Source organism: Gymnodraco acuticeps, unplaced genomic scaffold, assembly GCF_902827175.1.
Source record: "Gymnodraco acuticeps unplaced genomic scaffold, fGymAcu1.1, whole genome shotgun sequence".
In the NCBI taxonomy this organism is placed as follows: domain Eukaryota; kingdom Metazoa; phylum Chordata; class Actinopteri; order Perciformes; family Bathydraconidae; genus Gymnodraco; species Gymnodraco acuticeps.
In genome coordinates, this window is record NW_022991131.1 from 255,933 (window position 1) to 269,347 (window position 13,415).

General features: G+C 38.7%; 2 protein-coding genes and 1 long non-coding RNA gene across 4 annotated transcripts; 2 read left to right on the forward strand and 1 right to left on the reverse strand.

The window, feature by feature from the left end:
* Positions 1 to 257: 257 nt before the first annotated feature.
* Positions 258 to 1,049, forward strand: LOC117560344. The gene is made up of 3 exons (XR_004571150.1): positions 258 to 535; positions 660 to 740; positions 964 to 1,049. It is a non-coding gene; the product is annotated as an uncharacterized LOC117560344 (long non-coding RNA).
* A 12-nt stretch (positions 1,050 to 1,061) lies between these two features.
* Positions 1,062 to 5,428, forward strand: LOC117560339. The gene is made up of 11 exons (XM_034237199.1): positions 1,062 to 1,167; positions 1,328 to 1,566; positions 1,675 to 1,787; positions 2,174 to 2,382; positions 2,489 to 2,686; positions 2,780 to 2,866; positions 3,154 to 3,404; positions 3,748 to 3,876; positions 4,080 to 4,220; positions 4,517 to 4,628; positions 4,817 to 5,428. Exons 2-11 carry the CDS (start codon positions 1,366 to 1,368, stop codon positions 5,035 to 5,037), a joined length of 1,662 nt encoding a protein of 553 aa, XP_034093090.1. The 5' UTR covers positions 1,062 to 1,167; positions 1,328 to 1,365; the 3' UTR covers positions 5,038 to 5,428.
* On the reverse strand, positions 5,373 to 9,268 carry LOC117560340. Of its 2 annotated transcripts, none has more exons than XM_034237200.1 (6): positions 8,795 to 9,268; positions 8,181 to 8,314; positions 7,877 to 8,024; positions 7,172 to 7,420; positions 6,189 to 6,456; positions 5,373 to 5,736 (listed from the first exon to the last, which is right to left on the reverse strand). In XM_034237200.1, the coding sequence occupies exons 1-6, from the start codon at positions 9,151 to 9,153 to the stop codon at positions 5,539 to 5,541; spliced, it is 1,356 nt and encodes a 451-aa protein (XP_034093091.1). In that variant the 5' UTR covers positions 9,154 to 9,268; the 3' UTR covers positions 5,373 to 5,538. The 2 variants fall into 2 exon arrangements, with proteins under 2 accessions (XP_034093091.1, XP_034093092.1); XM_034237201.1 differs by having other exon boundaries at positions 5,517 to 5,736; positions 6,215 to 6,456.
* Positions 9,269 to 13,415: the final 4,147 nt, after the last annotated feature.

The following is a 13,415-nucleotide window of genomic DNA, read 5'->3' on the forward strand; positions in this document are numbered from 1 at the left end:
TGGAGGACGGAACATGACTTAAGTATAAATAAATAAATGTATGAAGAAATACAGGAATAAATAAATAAATACGTAAATAAATAAATAAATACAGGAATAAATAAATACAGGAATAAATAAATGACGAAATAAATACAGAAATAAATAAATGTTGAAATTAATACACAAATAAATAAATAAAAGAATAAATGCATAAATAAATATGGAAATAATACATCAATGTATAAATAAATAAATAAAAGTCGAAAATAAAACAGAACACACGTTATTATATATCTTTCATTTATTTCTACATTTACGCGACATACATTTATTTATTTATGTATTTATGTGTCCGTATGCTAATGAGGTGGGCGGTCCTAACCTCAGTCTGAAGCAGGATTCGCCAATTGTTGGAGCCAGGCAGAAGCAATAGATTCGTGGCAAGTCACATCTGTACATTCTGTGTACATTGTCGGCAACTCGCTAATAATGGCTTCGGCTGGAAGGGCGCTGGCAGACCTTCTGCGGGATGCGGCTAACCAGCTTGAAAACTGTAAGTGACTCATGTTTTGGTCTAGTGTAAGACTGATATGACAATGTAAAAAAACTGATCTGTGTGTTAAAATGCCAATGTACAGTTTTGTACCCAATGTGGCGCTATGTTATGTTTTGTGCAGCACCAAGGACCGCTAACGCGCCAGTTTCGTCTCCTCCTCCTCATCCGTTACATAACGGGACTCCCAGACACCCAGTGGACGGTAGGTCTTTGCATCAAATTATTTGTAATGCAAATCCGATCAGTTTACTAAGTTTATATCGCCAATGACAAGTTATTTGATTCAGTTTCTGTCCACCAGCTTGAAGGGATCATTATATTTATAGTGTGTGATGCTAACGCTAACCAACATTTCCCCCCTGGATTCTCGTTGAATCATTATTTCCTTGCACTCAATATTGCTTATCTTCTTAACTTGATCCTAGCCGAAGTTTCAAGACTGTTTGGCCCCTACATGGGAGGGAGGAGGACGGCAGGGCGGCAAACCCTTTCTGGTCCTGCACACCTGCATCCTTATACCCATTTATTCTGTTGCCTTGAGGACAAGAATGCAGCCTTAGTCCCCAACCGATACGCCAAAGAAAGACTCGCTGCTGCTGGCTTTGGTGAAAAACGGCTCACATTTAAAGGTCTGTCAGTCATTAGAATGACGATTATCAATCGCTCTTTCCTTTTCTGTCTATTTTTTATGGTAAATGTACATTTGTGATATATAAATATATTGAGTTACCCTTACAATCATAACATTATCTTTATGTTAGATCTCTTATGTGTATCATCTATTTCTAGGCAGCCATACAGATTCAAATGAATTCCTCGAATTCTTGATGGATGCCTATCCAAAACTGCGGAACGGTGGCGGTTTCGAGTTGCTAAAAATATCTGGCACTACGAGAAGTCGCCACTTGATTGTGATCCCCTGTCCCAATGAGGGTTACTATGTCAGATATTTGAAGGACCCTCAGACCCAGATTGGCCATTCTACGGTTTTCATTAGACCAATGCAAAGAACCCTGAATTTGGACCCTGTAAGTTCCTCACTTCTATAGTGGTGTCACAATATTAAAGTGGAATCTGTGACTTACAGTAACATAATTGTTCGCTTGTGATGTAGTTTAAAACTATTTTGTTTACAGGCATGTCGATCAGAAGGCGACAACGTGTTAATTGGACCAAATCAGAAATGTGTCATCTGTGGAGAGGAGTTCCCCTTTTCCAGAATCAAGGATCACAGCAATAACTGCACGAGGTATTACTCTCTACAGAACTAAACATCACATTCGCCAGGCACACTGCAACTGCATATGTAGACACACAATAACCAATAAGCATAAGGCTGTGGGATGCTGCAAATGGATGTAAAATATTTTGACATATCAGCACATCTGAGGTTTTATAATTATGGGGCCAGATATTAGTACTTTTTGTTCCAACAATCCCTCTGTAACACCATATTCTGCTGTCCTCTATAATACATTTAAATATGAAAGATATACATTCTGGATGTTGGTTTTGAGGAAAAGTAACATTTGGTTTACTTTTCATTCTATGTATATGCCCATCTTTTTCTAGAGTGTGATATGTAATGTAAAGTATACTAGACCAAATAACAGAAATAACCTCTTTTTACACTAGACCATCACAGAGCAGCGGTGAGGTACAGATTGAGTTGACAACTGAAAGGGCCTCCGGAAGTCAAGTTAGATTTGAAAGCACGTTCACAGGAGCACAGGGAAATGAGACAACAAGGGCCAGGAACACAAGACACTCGGTGCCACCTCAGGAAATGTTGCCTTCTCCTGAGGTAGTTGACATCGATCCCACTGAGGAAAGTGGCTTCTCTGGTGTGTAACATCCTTTATTAAGTACATCATGTATTGCAATAAGTTGTTGCTCTCTACATTTCACTTGATCCAATATTAATTTGGAAACCTTTTAAACTATTTTTAGATTGGAGAATAGCGCCAGATCCCACAGAGGCAGCAAAGATGTTTAAAGAAGACATTTTAAGCCAGCATGCAACTGGAAAATCCTTGTGTCTTACTATGGATCTTGGAGACAGTGCAGCGGAAAGGGAAAGAGCAGTCCTTACTTTTTATAAGAAGGCAAATGTTGAGTGGGCTTGCCCCTTGACATGCACACTTAAGGGTAATTCGGTTACAAACAAAATCCAAGATAAAAAAATGAACAAACCATATTTTCGTTAAACTGATGTCTGTAGTGTGTGTTTACATTTTTAAGGAGATCCAGCCATTGGTGATGGTGTGACTCGGCATTTCTTTGCAACCATCATGTCAAAACTTCAGGCTGGTTTTGAGATGAAGTTTGGTAAGTAAATATTTACTATGGCTGATCGCTGGGTCTCAGCCACTAAGTTATGTGTGTTTTTGTACCAGTTCCAGGCTGAACACAGATCTGTCCCTTAACCCCAGAAAACAAAACGTATTCCTAAAACCTGATGTGATTGTAGCTGCTGTGAACATGTAGGTTTCTACAGGATCAACCAGTATCCAGTGGCGGTTTGATCATTCCTTTACTAATGCTTTGTGATAGTTGAATATCTATGTCCTTTACTTTACTATCAATTTACTTTGACTGTTTTCCTATATTTGCAGTGCCTGGAGGAACTCTTCTTTTTGAAGGAGAACAAGATCATCTGATTCCATCCACTTCTCATCTCCTTTTGGAGAGTGACTTCTTTGTTGTTGCTGACCGAATGATTGGACATTCATTCCTCCATGATGGGCCATGCCTAGGTGGACTGAGCCCAGCTGTCCTGCATGTGCTCTTTGGTGGATCCCCAGAAGAAGCCACAATAGATATTAAGGACTGTGTTGACCTTGATATCCGTGAGACAATCAAGTTGGTATGTTCAATGTTTTTCTAACCTATTTTATTATTCAACCTTTGGATATTATTTATTTAGCTGATCTACTTTCAGATACTGTTAACATCAAGTGGCTACACTTTGCACCAGCAGGAGTTACTGAAGCATTATAAAACACCATGCACTGATATATTAAATATCATTAGAACACTTACAGATGTCCTCCTATAAGATGTTTTTTGACAAAACATAGCTTTTACAGGTTACCAACTAACATGCTGATTATAAGTTAAACTTCTTATGTTGTATCAAAGTTGAATGTTTATACAAGTATTGAGAAATTAACGATTCTTATCAAATTCATTCTACTTGCCATTATTAGCTGGAGGGAACAGCAGAGTTATCATCAGAAGAAAAAAAGCTCATCAATGAGTTGGCACTGTCCTGGGATTTGCCTCTAGTCACATGTGACAACAGGAGATGGCTATTTGATAAACTGATCCTCCATGCTGTGAGTATTCTTAACAGGTCATATGAATCAGACTGACTAATCAGAGTTGAAGTTTTGAAGTAGGACCTCATTTTGGCATATCACATTTGAGCTTTTTTGTTAAATACATATTTGGATGTTAATAGTGTATTAAAACATGCTTATTGGGCTATTAGATCAATCAGGCTGCTTTGCTTTTCTACTGTGATGCAAATATTGTGCAGGTCCTTGGAAGAACCTCCAGACAAGTCAAGCAGTTACGAAGGGGTTTAAAAGAGACACTGATCTGGCCTCTGCTGACGGAGAGGAAAGACACGATTCCCCTTCTCTTTCCAAGAGCATCTGATTTGCAGTGCACACCACGGGTAAGTGATCTCATGCTGCTCAGTCAAATCCTTCCTCCTAACTCACAGGAGTTAGAAATTGGGTTTATTTACTACTCTCAGACCTACATTGCTTTAAGTTTATTAAAACAAACATTCACCTACGCAAACATATTTTGAAATGAAATGATGCTACTTGCTGCTTAAAAGGAGCTAAACCAATAGAACAACTGTATCTTTAGACTACTCTGCTGCTACACAGCAAAACCTGCAGTTTCTTGTATGTTCTGTTTATTATTGTGCTTTCACTGGGCTCCTTTCAAAACGAAATCTGTCAGATGGTGTTGGAGAAGATAAACTGGCCCACACAGGATGAGGATGAAGACAGTGAAGTCTCTTTGGAGGATTCCTGTAGGCTCACAGGATTCCTGCGCACATTTATTGAGATGGGTAAAACAACGTCTTCAAGCTTTGTTTACTGAAAGTTTGTAATTATTATAACGAAAGCTGCGCTTCCTCTGTTTTTATCTTTAAAGCTACAGTAACAATCCAAGGCGTAATTTAAGTAACATTATTGTTATTTAACTATTAACTGAAAGCAATTATAATAAAATGAATTTATTCTCTGTTTTATAAAGCATCTCCCGTTATCCTTGGGAAACTTGTGCAGTTCTGGATAGGATGGAATGTGCTTCCTAGACATGGCCTGGATGTGACCGTGGTGGAGAGCAACTTCCCCAGCTCTTCCACATGCTTTCACCAGCTGAAACTTCCAGGACATTACAAAGAGTACTGTATGTTTGAAAGGGACATTCTTGCTGCTATTTGGAGCACTGAAACTGGGTTCGGGATGGTCTGAAGAGACGGACACACCTTAGTACTAGATTTGTTGTCTTTTGTTTGGCCGGCCAAAAATGTATGTTTTCAGAGAGGAAAAAAAACTCAGTTAATGCCTATACTCCGGCCAGTTTGTGTAACACTGAAAATATATAAAGATAAACATGCTTTCCTTGTTATTGCACATAACAAAGAAAGCATGTTTATCTTTATATATTTTCAAAGTTTTAAATTGATATTCGTTACAAAATGTTCATTAACTGTAACAAATGTATATTTCTTGATGCATTACAGTAAGTGTTGATTCACAACAAGCATATGTTCAGTGCAACACATGTTTCAAATGACTACTGAACGTAACTTCATTACCATCTAATTTTTATTGTATTAAAATCGAAATATACTGAATCTTGGTACCAGCGTCTTCATGTAACTCAGTCAAATATTGTCACCTAATCGTCCTAGTCGAAACTTTAAAAGACTACATTTCCCACAGCAACAGACTTTTGATACACACACACATTTACTGTAGCATTTCAGTCAATAAGCCCACAGTTTGTACATAGACATTCCACACATTGGACAGAGGGCCATCAGGGTCTGGAAGTCTTTCCACTTCCTGGTCAGTCAGTGAACGTTGCAGCTGAACTTCAGGAACCATAACATGAGGCAGGCGATGAGCACATGGTCCAGTCCAGTCAACTCCAAACTCAATGTCAACCTGCAATTGCAAGAGCTAAAGTTAGAGTCAACCAAAATCAAAGTTTTAATATATTTGTCAGTTAATTCATTTTATATAACCGTTTTGTATCATCTCCTGGAATTCCTGATTAATGTCTCATGAACAGCTGACATCAATCAAATCATTAGAGAGCAGAAAGCCCTGATGTATCATTATCTTCCTTAACCGCTTGTTCTGGTTGATCACAGCATTTTAGGAATACCTCATAGAAGTGTTTAAAGTGCCGATGATATGCAGAATAAAATAATTCCATCACATTCAGTTTCCTCGACAACAGGCCACTATTTGTTACATTGTGAAACTATACTCACTTGTATTATTTGTTTTAAACAGTTTGTGTAATGACAGAAAAAGTGGGTATTAGTGTTAACATGGTCCCATGTAGGAAAGTAAAGTCAAAGTCAAAATAAAACTATTGAATACAATCAAACCTGTATATGTTCCTGCTGGGCCTCACGCTCATGGCGAGTCCACAGTTGCAGTGGGGACCGGTTTCCCTCAGTGCTTAGTCGGTGGCAGTTCCAGCCTTGCTGGAAAAACTGCAGGTGCTTCTGTATGTGGGGCACAAAGCACCAGTGCAGAGCATAGAGATGCACTTCACAGTCAGGATTGAGAAGGCCTTCTCTCTCTAGGTTGAAAAACATTGTGTAGAAGAGATCCAGCACTCCTACATAAACGTCTCTCCAGAGCCTTTCTATCCTTTTGAGGAAAAAGGAAGGAAAATATTTAGTCTGCTCAGTGAACAAAAAAAAAAAACTTACAAATATCACCTTTCACCTACCATAAATGGTAAGTAAATTTAGAATTGAATTACATTAATTAGAAGCTAAGTATTAACATTTTTGCCGATTTCAATAGGAAAATGTTCCTGATTAAGTGGCAAGTGCACAATAATGCCTCTGGAAAAAAGCTGGAAATTGGATTTAGCAAAAATCATTTTGCTTGAGCAAAGTTCATCAAACTTGGGTGAGGTTTTTATACTGTAAGCTTTGTTGAAACTGGATCAGGAAATATATCAGCTGAACATACTATGGATGTATAAAAAAAGACGGACTAATGCCATATTTATGCCACATTAACTGTTGTTGTTCAATATTAATGTAAGGTTCTCTTGACTGGAAAATACATTCAAAATCCAAGTTCCAACAGTAATTTGCCCGGTCATGCAACGTGCTGGGACTTCCACTAAATAGATGTTTGAAAAATATTGTTATCCTTCTTGTCAAATTATACAGTTGGTGTCATAATTATAGTGTTTGTATTATAGAAATATAACTTTTTTAGTTCTATGGTTTTATCTCACAGAGGAAGACGAACAAAAATACAATTAATAATAGCTAAAGACATATAGTTGACATTGCAATCTTTACCAAGGACTTAATTTGATAAAAGTTTGACTTGAAGTTTAAGGTACCTTTGATTATGGACACTCCTGCCAGCAATGTGTGAATTCCTGTTCTCTCCTCGGTTTGCCACCATGTAGCGTGCAACGTCAACATTTTCTCCACCTTTATCTGACCTCACACGTGATGGCACACCGTAGACATTGGCGGCTTCCAAAAAGCTTCTTAAAACTGTTGCTGCCCGATTGTTGGTGGCAGCACTCAAGTACACGATGAGACGACTAAAGCCGTCAATACCACCATGCACAACAAAACGCCACCTAAAGGGATATGTATAGGCACACATTAAGGTCAATCCACTAATGTATGTACAGACATTTATACATTTTAAAAGGTGCCTTATCCTACTAAAAGTTATAATTACAAAACATAAATCATCTTAATTTTGATAGTAAAAGTAATTTGCATGCAGAGGAATTTGGTGCAATTAATCATTTGATACATTTCATTTATATTTCTTCTTGCAGTGTTTTAACTTGTTTTTATGTCTACAGAATATTGTATGTTGCATTGTTAGAGGAGACTGAGACTTCAGATTTTCATAACCAACCAATAAAAAAAGCTATCATGCATATGACAATATAGCCTTTGAATCTTGAAGTCTGGTTTGCATTGAAGCTGATTGATTATAAGAACACTTTAGATGGTCCCATCTTTTGTAACTGTAGTGAAGTGGATGTTTGAGCAATGCTTGAGTGTTAATGATTATACTATACCTAATCAGTTTGTGATTTCCGTCGATGTGCCATAAACTGTTCGGTGCTGGTACAAAGTACTTCCTACGCCTTCTTGGGTTCAGCTGCAGAGTGCGAATCAAGACTCCACCTGGATCAACACGCCGCATGGATTCCTGGACACGCTGTCCTGTTATATTCGGGGAAATGCAGAGATATGGTGTACTGCAAGTAACATAATGAAAAGTAAAGCATTCCTAAATATGCCAGAATAATGTGATTCATTATCAAGTAGTAAAAAAAAAACACTGCATGGAGGATTATTATAATAATAACAATCCCTTACTTTGTATGCGTATCCCTCGTGCATTCAGGTACCCCACCATCATTTTGTATCCAGAGTTGGGATGATGCTGTAGAATTTGGGTAACAGTTTCATCCAAACTGTTGTCATCTAACAGAGTTAATAGATCTTGGACCCTGATCATCAAAAATAACGAAACAATAGTAAGTCACAATAAACAATAGTCACCTTTTGCACTGTACAATCAAAACACATCAGAATGAGTGTGTTGCTCTGTACTAACCTGCATTGAAAGATGTAGGTGTCATCTGAAACAAATGAGCTGGTCTCTTAAACCTCATTACTATTATTAGGCCTACATCATGTCTGAGGTAATGGTACCTTTGCTTTGTGTACAAAGCATGTTTGTATCTTTGCCCCGACACATGTCTATCTGATGTATTGGTTTCAACATATAAATGGCCTATTACCATTTTAATAAATATGTAAACAAGTAGGCTAATTTGGATGGAGAAAATGTAGGCTAATGAAACGTTATCATTACTAAACACAAGTTAATGCGTCTAACAAATGTGTACACTGATATAGCCTACGCCAAAACAATAAAAGTAAGGAAATCCAGACAAAAAACGTGAAAGAATGCGGATTAAACCTACCGTATCCCGTTCTGTGTCATCCTCCGACGAATTGTTCTTTCGCACACCCCGAACACCTGCGCGATGTCCCCAGCGGTGTGGCCCCAACGAAGATGTGCTTCAATAACGTTTAGGGGCAACATGTAAGATGGACGCCCAAGGGTCGCCTCCTCTGTTTCCGAGAGGATTTCAAGTTGGCGGGCAACCTCTTGAAGACTCTCAAACACAGCTGGGTTAACATCCACATCCATGTCGAGCTGAGCCAAGTCCTCTATACATCGTTCCACACGAAACTGGACATAGTCTTTTGGTTCTCCATTCTCTAAATGGTCCGCTAATGATCGTAAATGATCTCCAATGGCTCTTAAATCAATATCCATAAATAAACCTTACAACTGTGGATAAACCATGGATGTATAAAGATAAGGGCTAAACAGTAAAGCTCCTGCATTCGAATCAGCGCGGTTATCCAGGCGTTAGTAGTAGAGCCCTCTGCCAGAAATGATCACACACTCCTGTAACCAATCCTGCTTCAGACTGAGGTTAGGACCGCCCACCTCATTAGCATACGGACACATAAATACATAAATAAATAAATGTATGTCGCGTAAATGTAGAAATAAATGAAAGATATATAATAACGTGTGTTCTGTTTTATTTTCGACTTTTATTTATTTATTTATACATTGATGTATTTATTTCCATATTTATTTATGCATTTATTTATGCATTTATTCTTTTATTTATTTATTTGTGTATTCATTTCAACATTTATTTATTTCTGTATTTATTTCGTCAATTATTTATTCCTGTATTTATTTATTCCTGTATTTATTTATTTATTTACGTATTTATTTATTTATTCCTGTATTTCTTCATACATTTATTTATTTATACTTAAGTCATGTTCCGTCCTCCATACACTCCACTCCTAGTGCCCACATGCATGGGTCATATTTAAATCAGTACATTAAATGGCATATTATTCAATGTATGTATTTTTATAAATATATTTATTTTGGTAGGTTTGCTCTTCCGAAATACATTTGAATTATTATAATAAAGTACATCTGTCTAATAATACTTACATACTTTTACTTAAATAAGATATGAATGCAGTACTTTAACTGGTAATGGAGTATTTTCACTGTGTGGTGTTTGTACTTTACTTCAGGATCTGCTACCTGCAGCAAGTGCTGATAAAGGGTCTAAAGTGTTATTAATGTGATAATAAAGTGCTACTGAAGAGTGTAAAGTGTTAATTAAGGGTAAAGGGAACAGACCTGCTCTGTGTATCCGAAGCTGAGGCTGTGAAACAGCGTCCAGTAGTTTCTGGAGTCTCTTCTTCTCCTCTTTGGAAAGAAACAGCTCCTCCTCGAGCTCTGCTATTGTTTGTTCAAACAGAGCAAATATCTCTTCATTAGCAGCAGTGAGTCGCTGCTTCTTCAACGACAGCAGCATTTGGACTTTACTCATGTTTCCTAGATCACCTTTCCCTGCAGACTCCGTTAAACACACCGTTTCTCTCTGCATCAAACTCTCAATCTGACTAGTGTTGCTAACGTGTTTCCAGCTAGCATGCTAAGCTAGCTCCTATAGTCCGAGGTAAACGCTCCAGAAAAAAGAGCACACAGTCCATTCAGAGGTTTATCCAGACACACAGATGATGGATCAGTAGAGCTGGAGCTCACACACACTTTCTCAGGAACACAGAGAGAGAGAACCGTAGCGACGAGACGCCACGAGGATCCAGGTTCTTCTTCTTCTTCTTCTCTCGGTTTTTGGCGGATTGCAAACAGCTTTAAGGTGCATACCGCCACCTACTGTACAAGAGAGTGTATCACCATATCATCCTATCACCACTTGTGGAATTATACCATTGTGTTGTTTACGTTGTTTTAAATTCTTCCAATCAATCCTGTTCCACTCAAATACTCAAGAATGGCATTCCTGCCTCTCTTACCCCCTCACCTTCTGTTCCCAGTGTCTCCATCAGGCTCCACTCCCTTCCTGGTAGCTCTTACCCCCTCACCTTCTGTTCCCAGTGTATCCATCAGGCTCCACTCCCTTCCTGGTAGCTCTGACCCCCTTTAAAATGTTACACATCTTTCTGACATTAATCGTGTATAACAACTTTTAAATCTGATACTTACTTTTAGAGATATTAAACATTGTTCAGACCTTGTTAAAGAAGCCTTCTTCAGATGTTAACATTAACTAGAGTGCGTGATGTCACAGCTAGAGGGTAAGAAATCTTGAAATTTGCCTTCATATTTTTTTTTAAACTGCCATAATTCCCAAACCCTACATTCCTGAGACATAACTTTTCATGACAAACGTAGGAAAACATCTCGTAGCTTGAAAAAAGACAAATAATTAAGCAATAATAATTAAACAAAATGCCTCTTGAGGGCATGAAGTGACAACAACTTTCAACATACCTCCATTAAAGCCCATTGTAATTTCAGGCTGATATTTCCTCACGGCAGCAGCCGCACACCTTTAGTTAAACTGTCAAAAAGGCCACATTATTAACCCCAAAGTCAGAGGCGTGGGAAGGTATTTTGTGTGGGGGTGCTGAGGTGCTGGACTCCAGTGAACACTATTACGGGCACTATAGAGCACGCACAAAAGCGCGAGCACCAGGGGCGCTACAGTGGAATGTTCTACTGCAGAGGTGCCCAACCAGTCGATCGCGATCGACCGGTCGATCGCGCTGGGGAGATTCCCAGTCGATCGCGAGATGTGTCTAAAAATAGAACAACAATATTCTGTTTTATCGTTAACGTCCTATAACATAATCTTCCTGTGCCAGAATAATGCATTTGAACGCATCAAAGCTTTGTGATTGGCCGGCGTGACCCCATGTGTCGGGGCGTGGTTGGTGGGCAGTGCACTATTTCGCTGACGTTGTCCGTGTCAACAAGAGTGACAGTCCGCACACACACAAGACCGCAATTATGGCAGAAGCATAAGAGCCCAAAATGTATCATTTTCACTCCGAGTGGGAGGATGATTATTTTTGTATCTATTCCAATTCAAAGTCCATCTGTCTCATCTGCAATGCGAGCGTGGCTTTATCGAAGAAGCGTAATTTAGGAGCGGCATTTCAAAACAGTGCACAAACGCTATGAGACGGAATTGCCTCCTAACTCTGCCCTACGCTCCCAAAAGGGGAGGGGCCTGAAAGGACAGCTAAATGCACAGCAGTCCATTTTCACCAGGCCCAACAACAAGAGCAAGGCTGCTACCAGAGCATCTTATCGTGTCAGTCACGTTCTTGCGAAACACATGAAGTCTTTCAAAGACGGCGAAGTTGTGAAAGATGCATTCCTGGAGGCTGCGACGCGCTTGTTGGGGACAGTAAAAATAACAGAAGCATTTCAACAGGTTTTTGATATAATAAAAACTCAAGTTAGATACCGTTATTAATCAGCTGTAAGCTGTTTGAACTTATTCATTATAATTATTGTACAAAATGGTATAAGAATTCAAACTTAAATTGATTATAGTCTATTATCAATTCAGGTTAAGAAACTAGTGTTTCTTGCATCCTATTTTAAAGGCATTTATTTTTATACTCTAATAAAATGCATCAAAAAAGGTTTGATTCTATTAATGTTGTTTTTTTTATTGCACGTTGGCAGCAGATTCCTGAGTAGCTTCAGATCTGAGTTGTCTTATTAGTAAGCCTAATTCATACTTTTGTAGCAACACTATTTTTATATAATGGCAAAGAAAGGGTTCAGAGTCTTTTCTTTGTTCCTGTGTCATATGTGGCAGCACTGTTCAATGTTTCTTGAAAACATAACCCACTGTAGTGACGTGTGCATAAACTCCAACTCCGTATCAACAACACTGTTGTGTAACTTCATTTAAATACTTGTATGTGTGTAGATTAGAAAGAGGTAAGATAAAGGATCTGCAGTATTTGATGAGGTATTAATCGTACAAAGGTCAGTTTTATACAAGTAGAAGTGTGTATTTACCTGGTAGTAGGCTGTCAGTAATGGCTACGCCTCTCTATTTGGACTGGTAGATCTCGGCAGACTGGCAACTTTAAAAGTAGCTCTCGGTTCAAAAAAGGTTGGGTACCCCTGCTCTAGACAAAGAAAAGGCTTTTGACCGAGTTGAACACCAGTACTTGTGGCAGACGCTGGAAGCTTTTGGGTTCAGCTCTGGTCTCATAGCCAAGATCCAGGTCTTGTACAGGGACATTGAGAGTGTACTGAAGATAAACGGTAGTTTGTGTGCTCCTTTTGAAGCACAGAGAGGAGTCCGACAGGGCTGCTCTTTGTCCGGGATGCTCTACTCCCTGGCCATAGAGCCCTTTTTACACCGGTTCAAAGTTACAGGGTTTCTCTTTTCCTGGCTGTAGGGATGTTTTTAAATTGTCTGCGTATGCGGATGACATAATGGTCTTTGTTAAAAAACAAGATGACATCAATGTTTTAACTGAAACTGTGAGCAATTTTTGCAAAATCTCATCTGCTCGAGTCAACTGGGGGAAAAGTGAGGCCTTAGCAGGAGGAATGGCGTCTTTGAGTCCTGGAGAGGAGGATATGGAAAGTGCATTTGAAGGAGAAGGAGGATGGAATGAAGTAAGGAAAAAGACTTCAAGAAAGAAGATAGACATGTCAAA

What these genes read in the sequence shown, in the direction of transcription:
- LOC117560339 (XM_034237199.1), top strand. Translation starts at nt 1,366, where the DNA reads ATGGATGCCTATCCAAAACTGCGGAACGGTGGCGGTTTCGAGTTGCTA. An exon ending in TGGTTTTGAGATGAAGTTTG is followed by an intron (nt 2,867 to 3,153) that starts GTAAGTAAATAT and finishes CTATATTTGCAG; the next exon opens with TGCCTGGAGGAACTCTTCTT. An exon ending in TCCGTGAGACAATCAAGTTG is followed by an intron (nt 3,405 to 3,747) that starts GTATGTTCAATG and finishes TGCCATTATTAG; the next exon opens with CTGGAGGGAACAGCAGAGTT.
- LOC117560340 (XM_034237200.1), bottom strand. Translation starts at nt 9,153, where the DNA reads ATGGATATTGATTTAAGAGCCATTGGAGATCATTTACGATCATTAGCG. An exon ending in AGGAGTGTCCATAATCAAAG is followed by an intron (nt 6,457 to 7,171) that starts GTACCTTAAACT and finishes TTTCCTCAAAAG; the next exon opens with GATAGAAAGGCTCTGGAGAG. An exon ending in CCCAGCAGGAACATATACAG is followed by an intron (nt 5,737 to 6,188) that starts GTTTGATTGTAT and finishes TTGCAATTGCAG; the next exon opens with GTTGACATTGAGTTTGGAGT.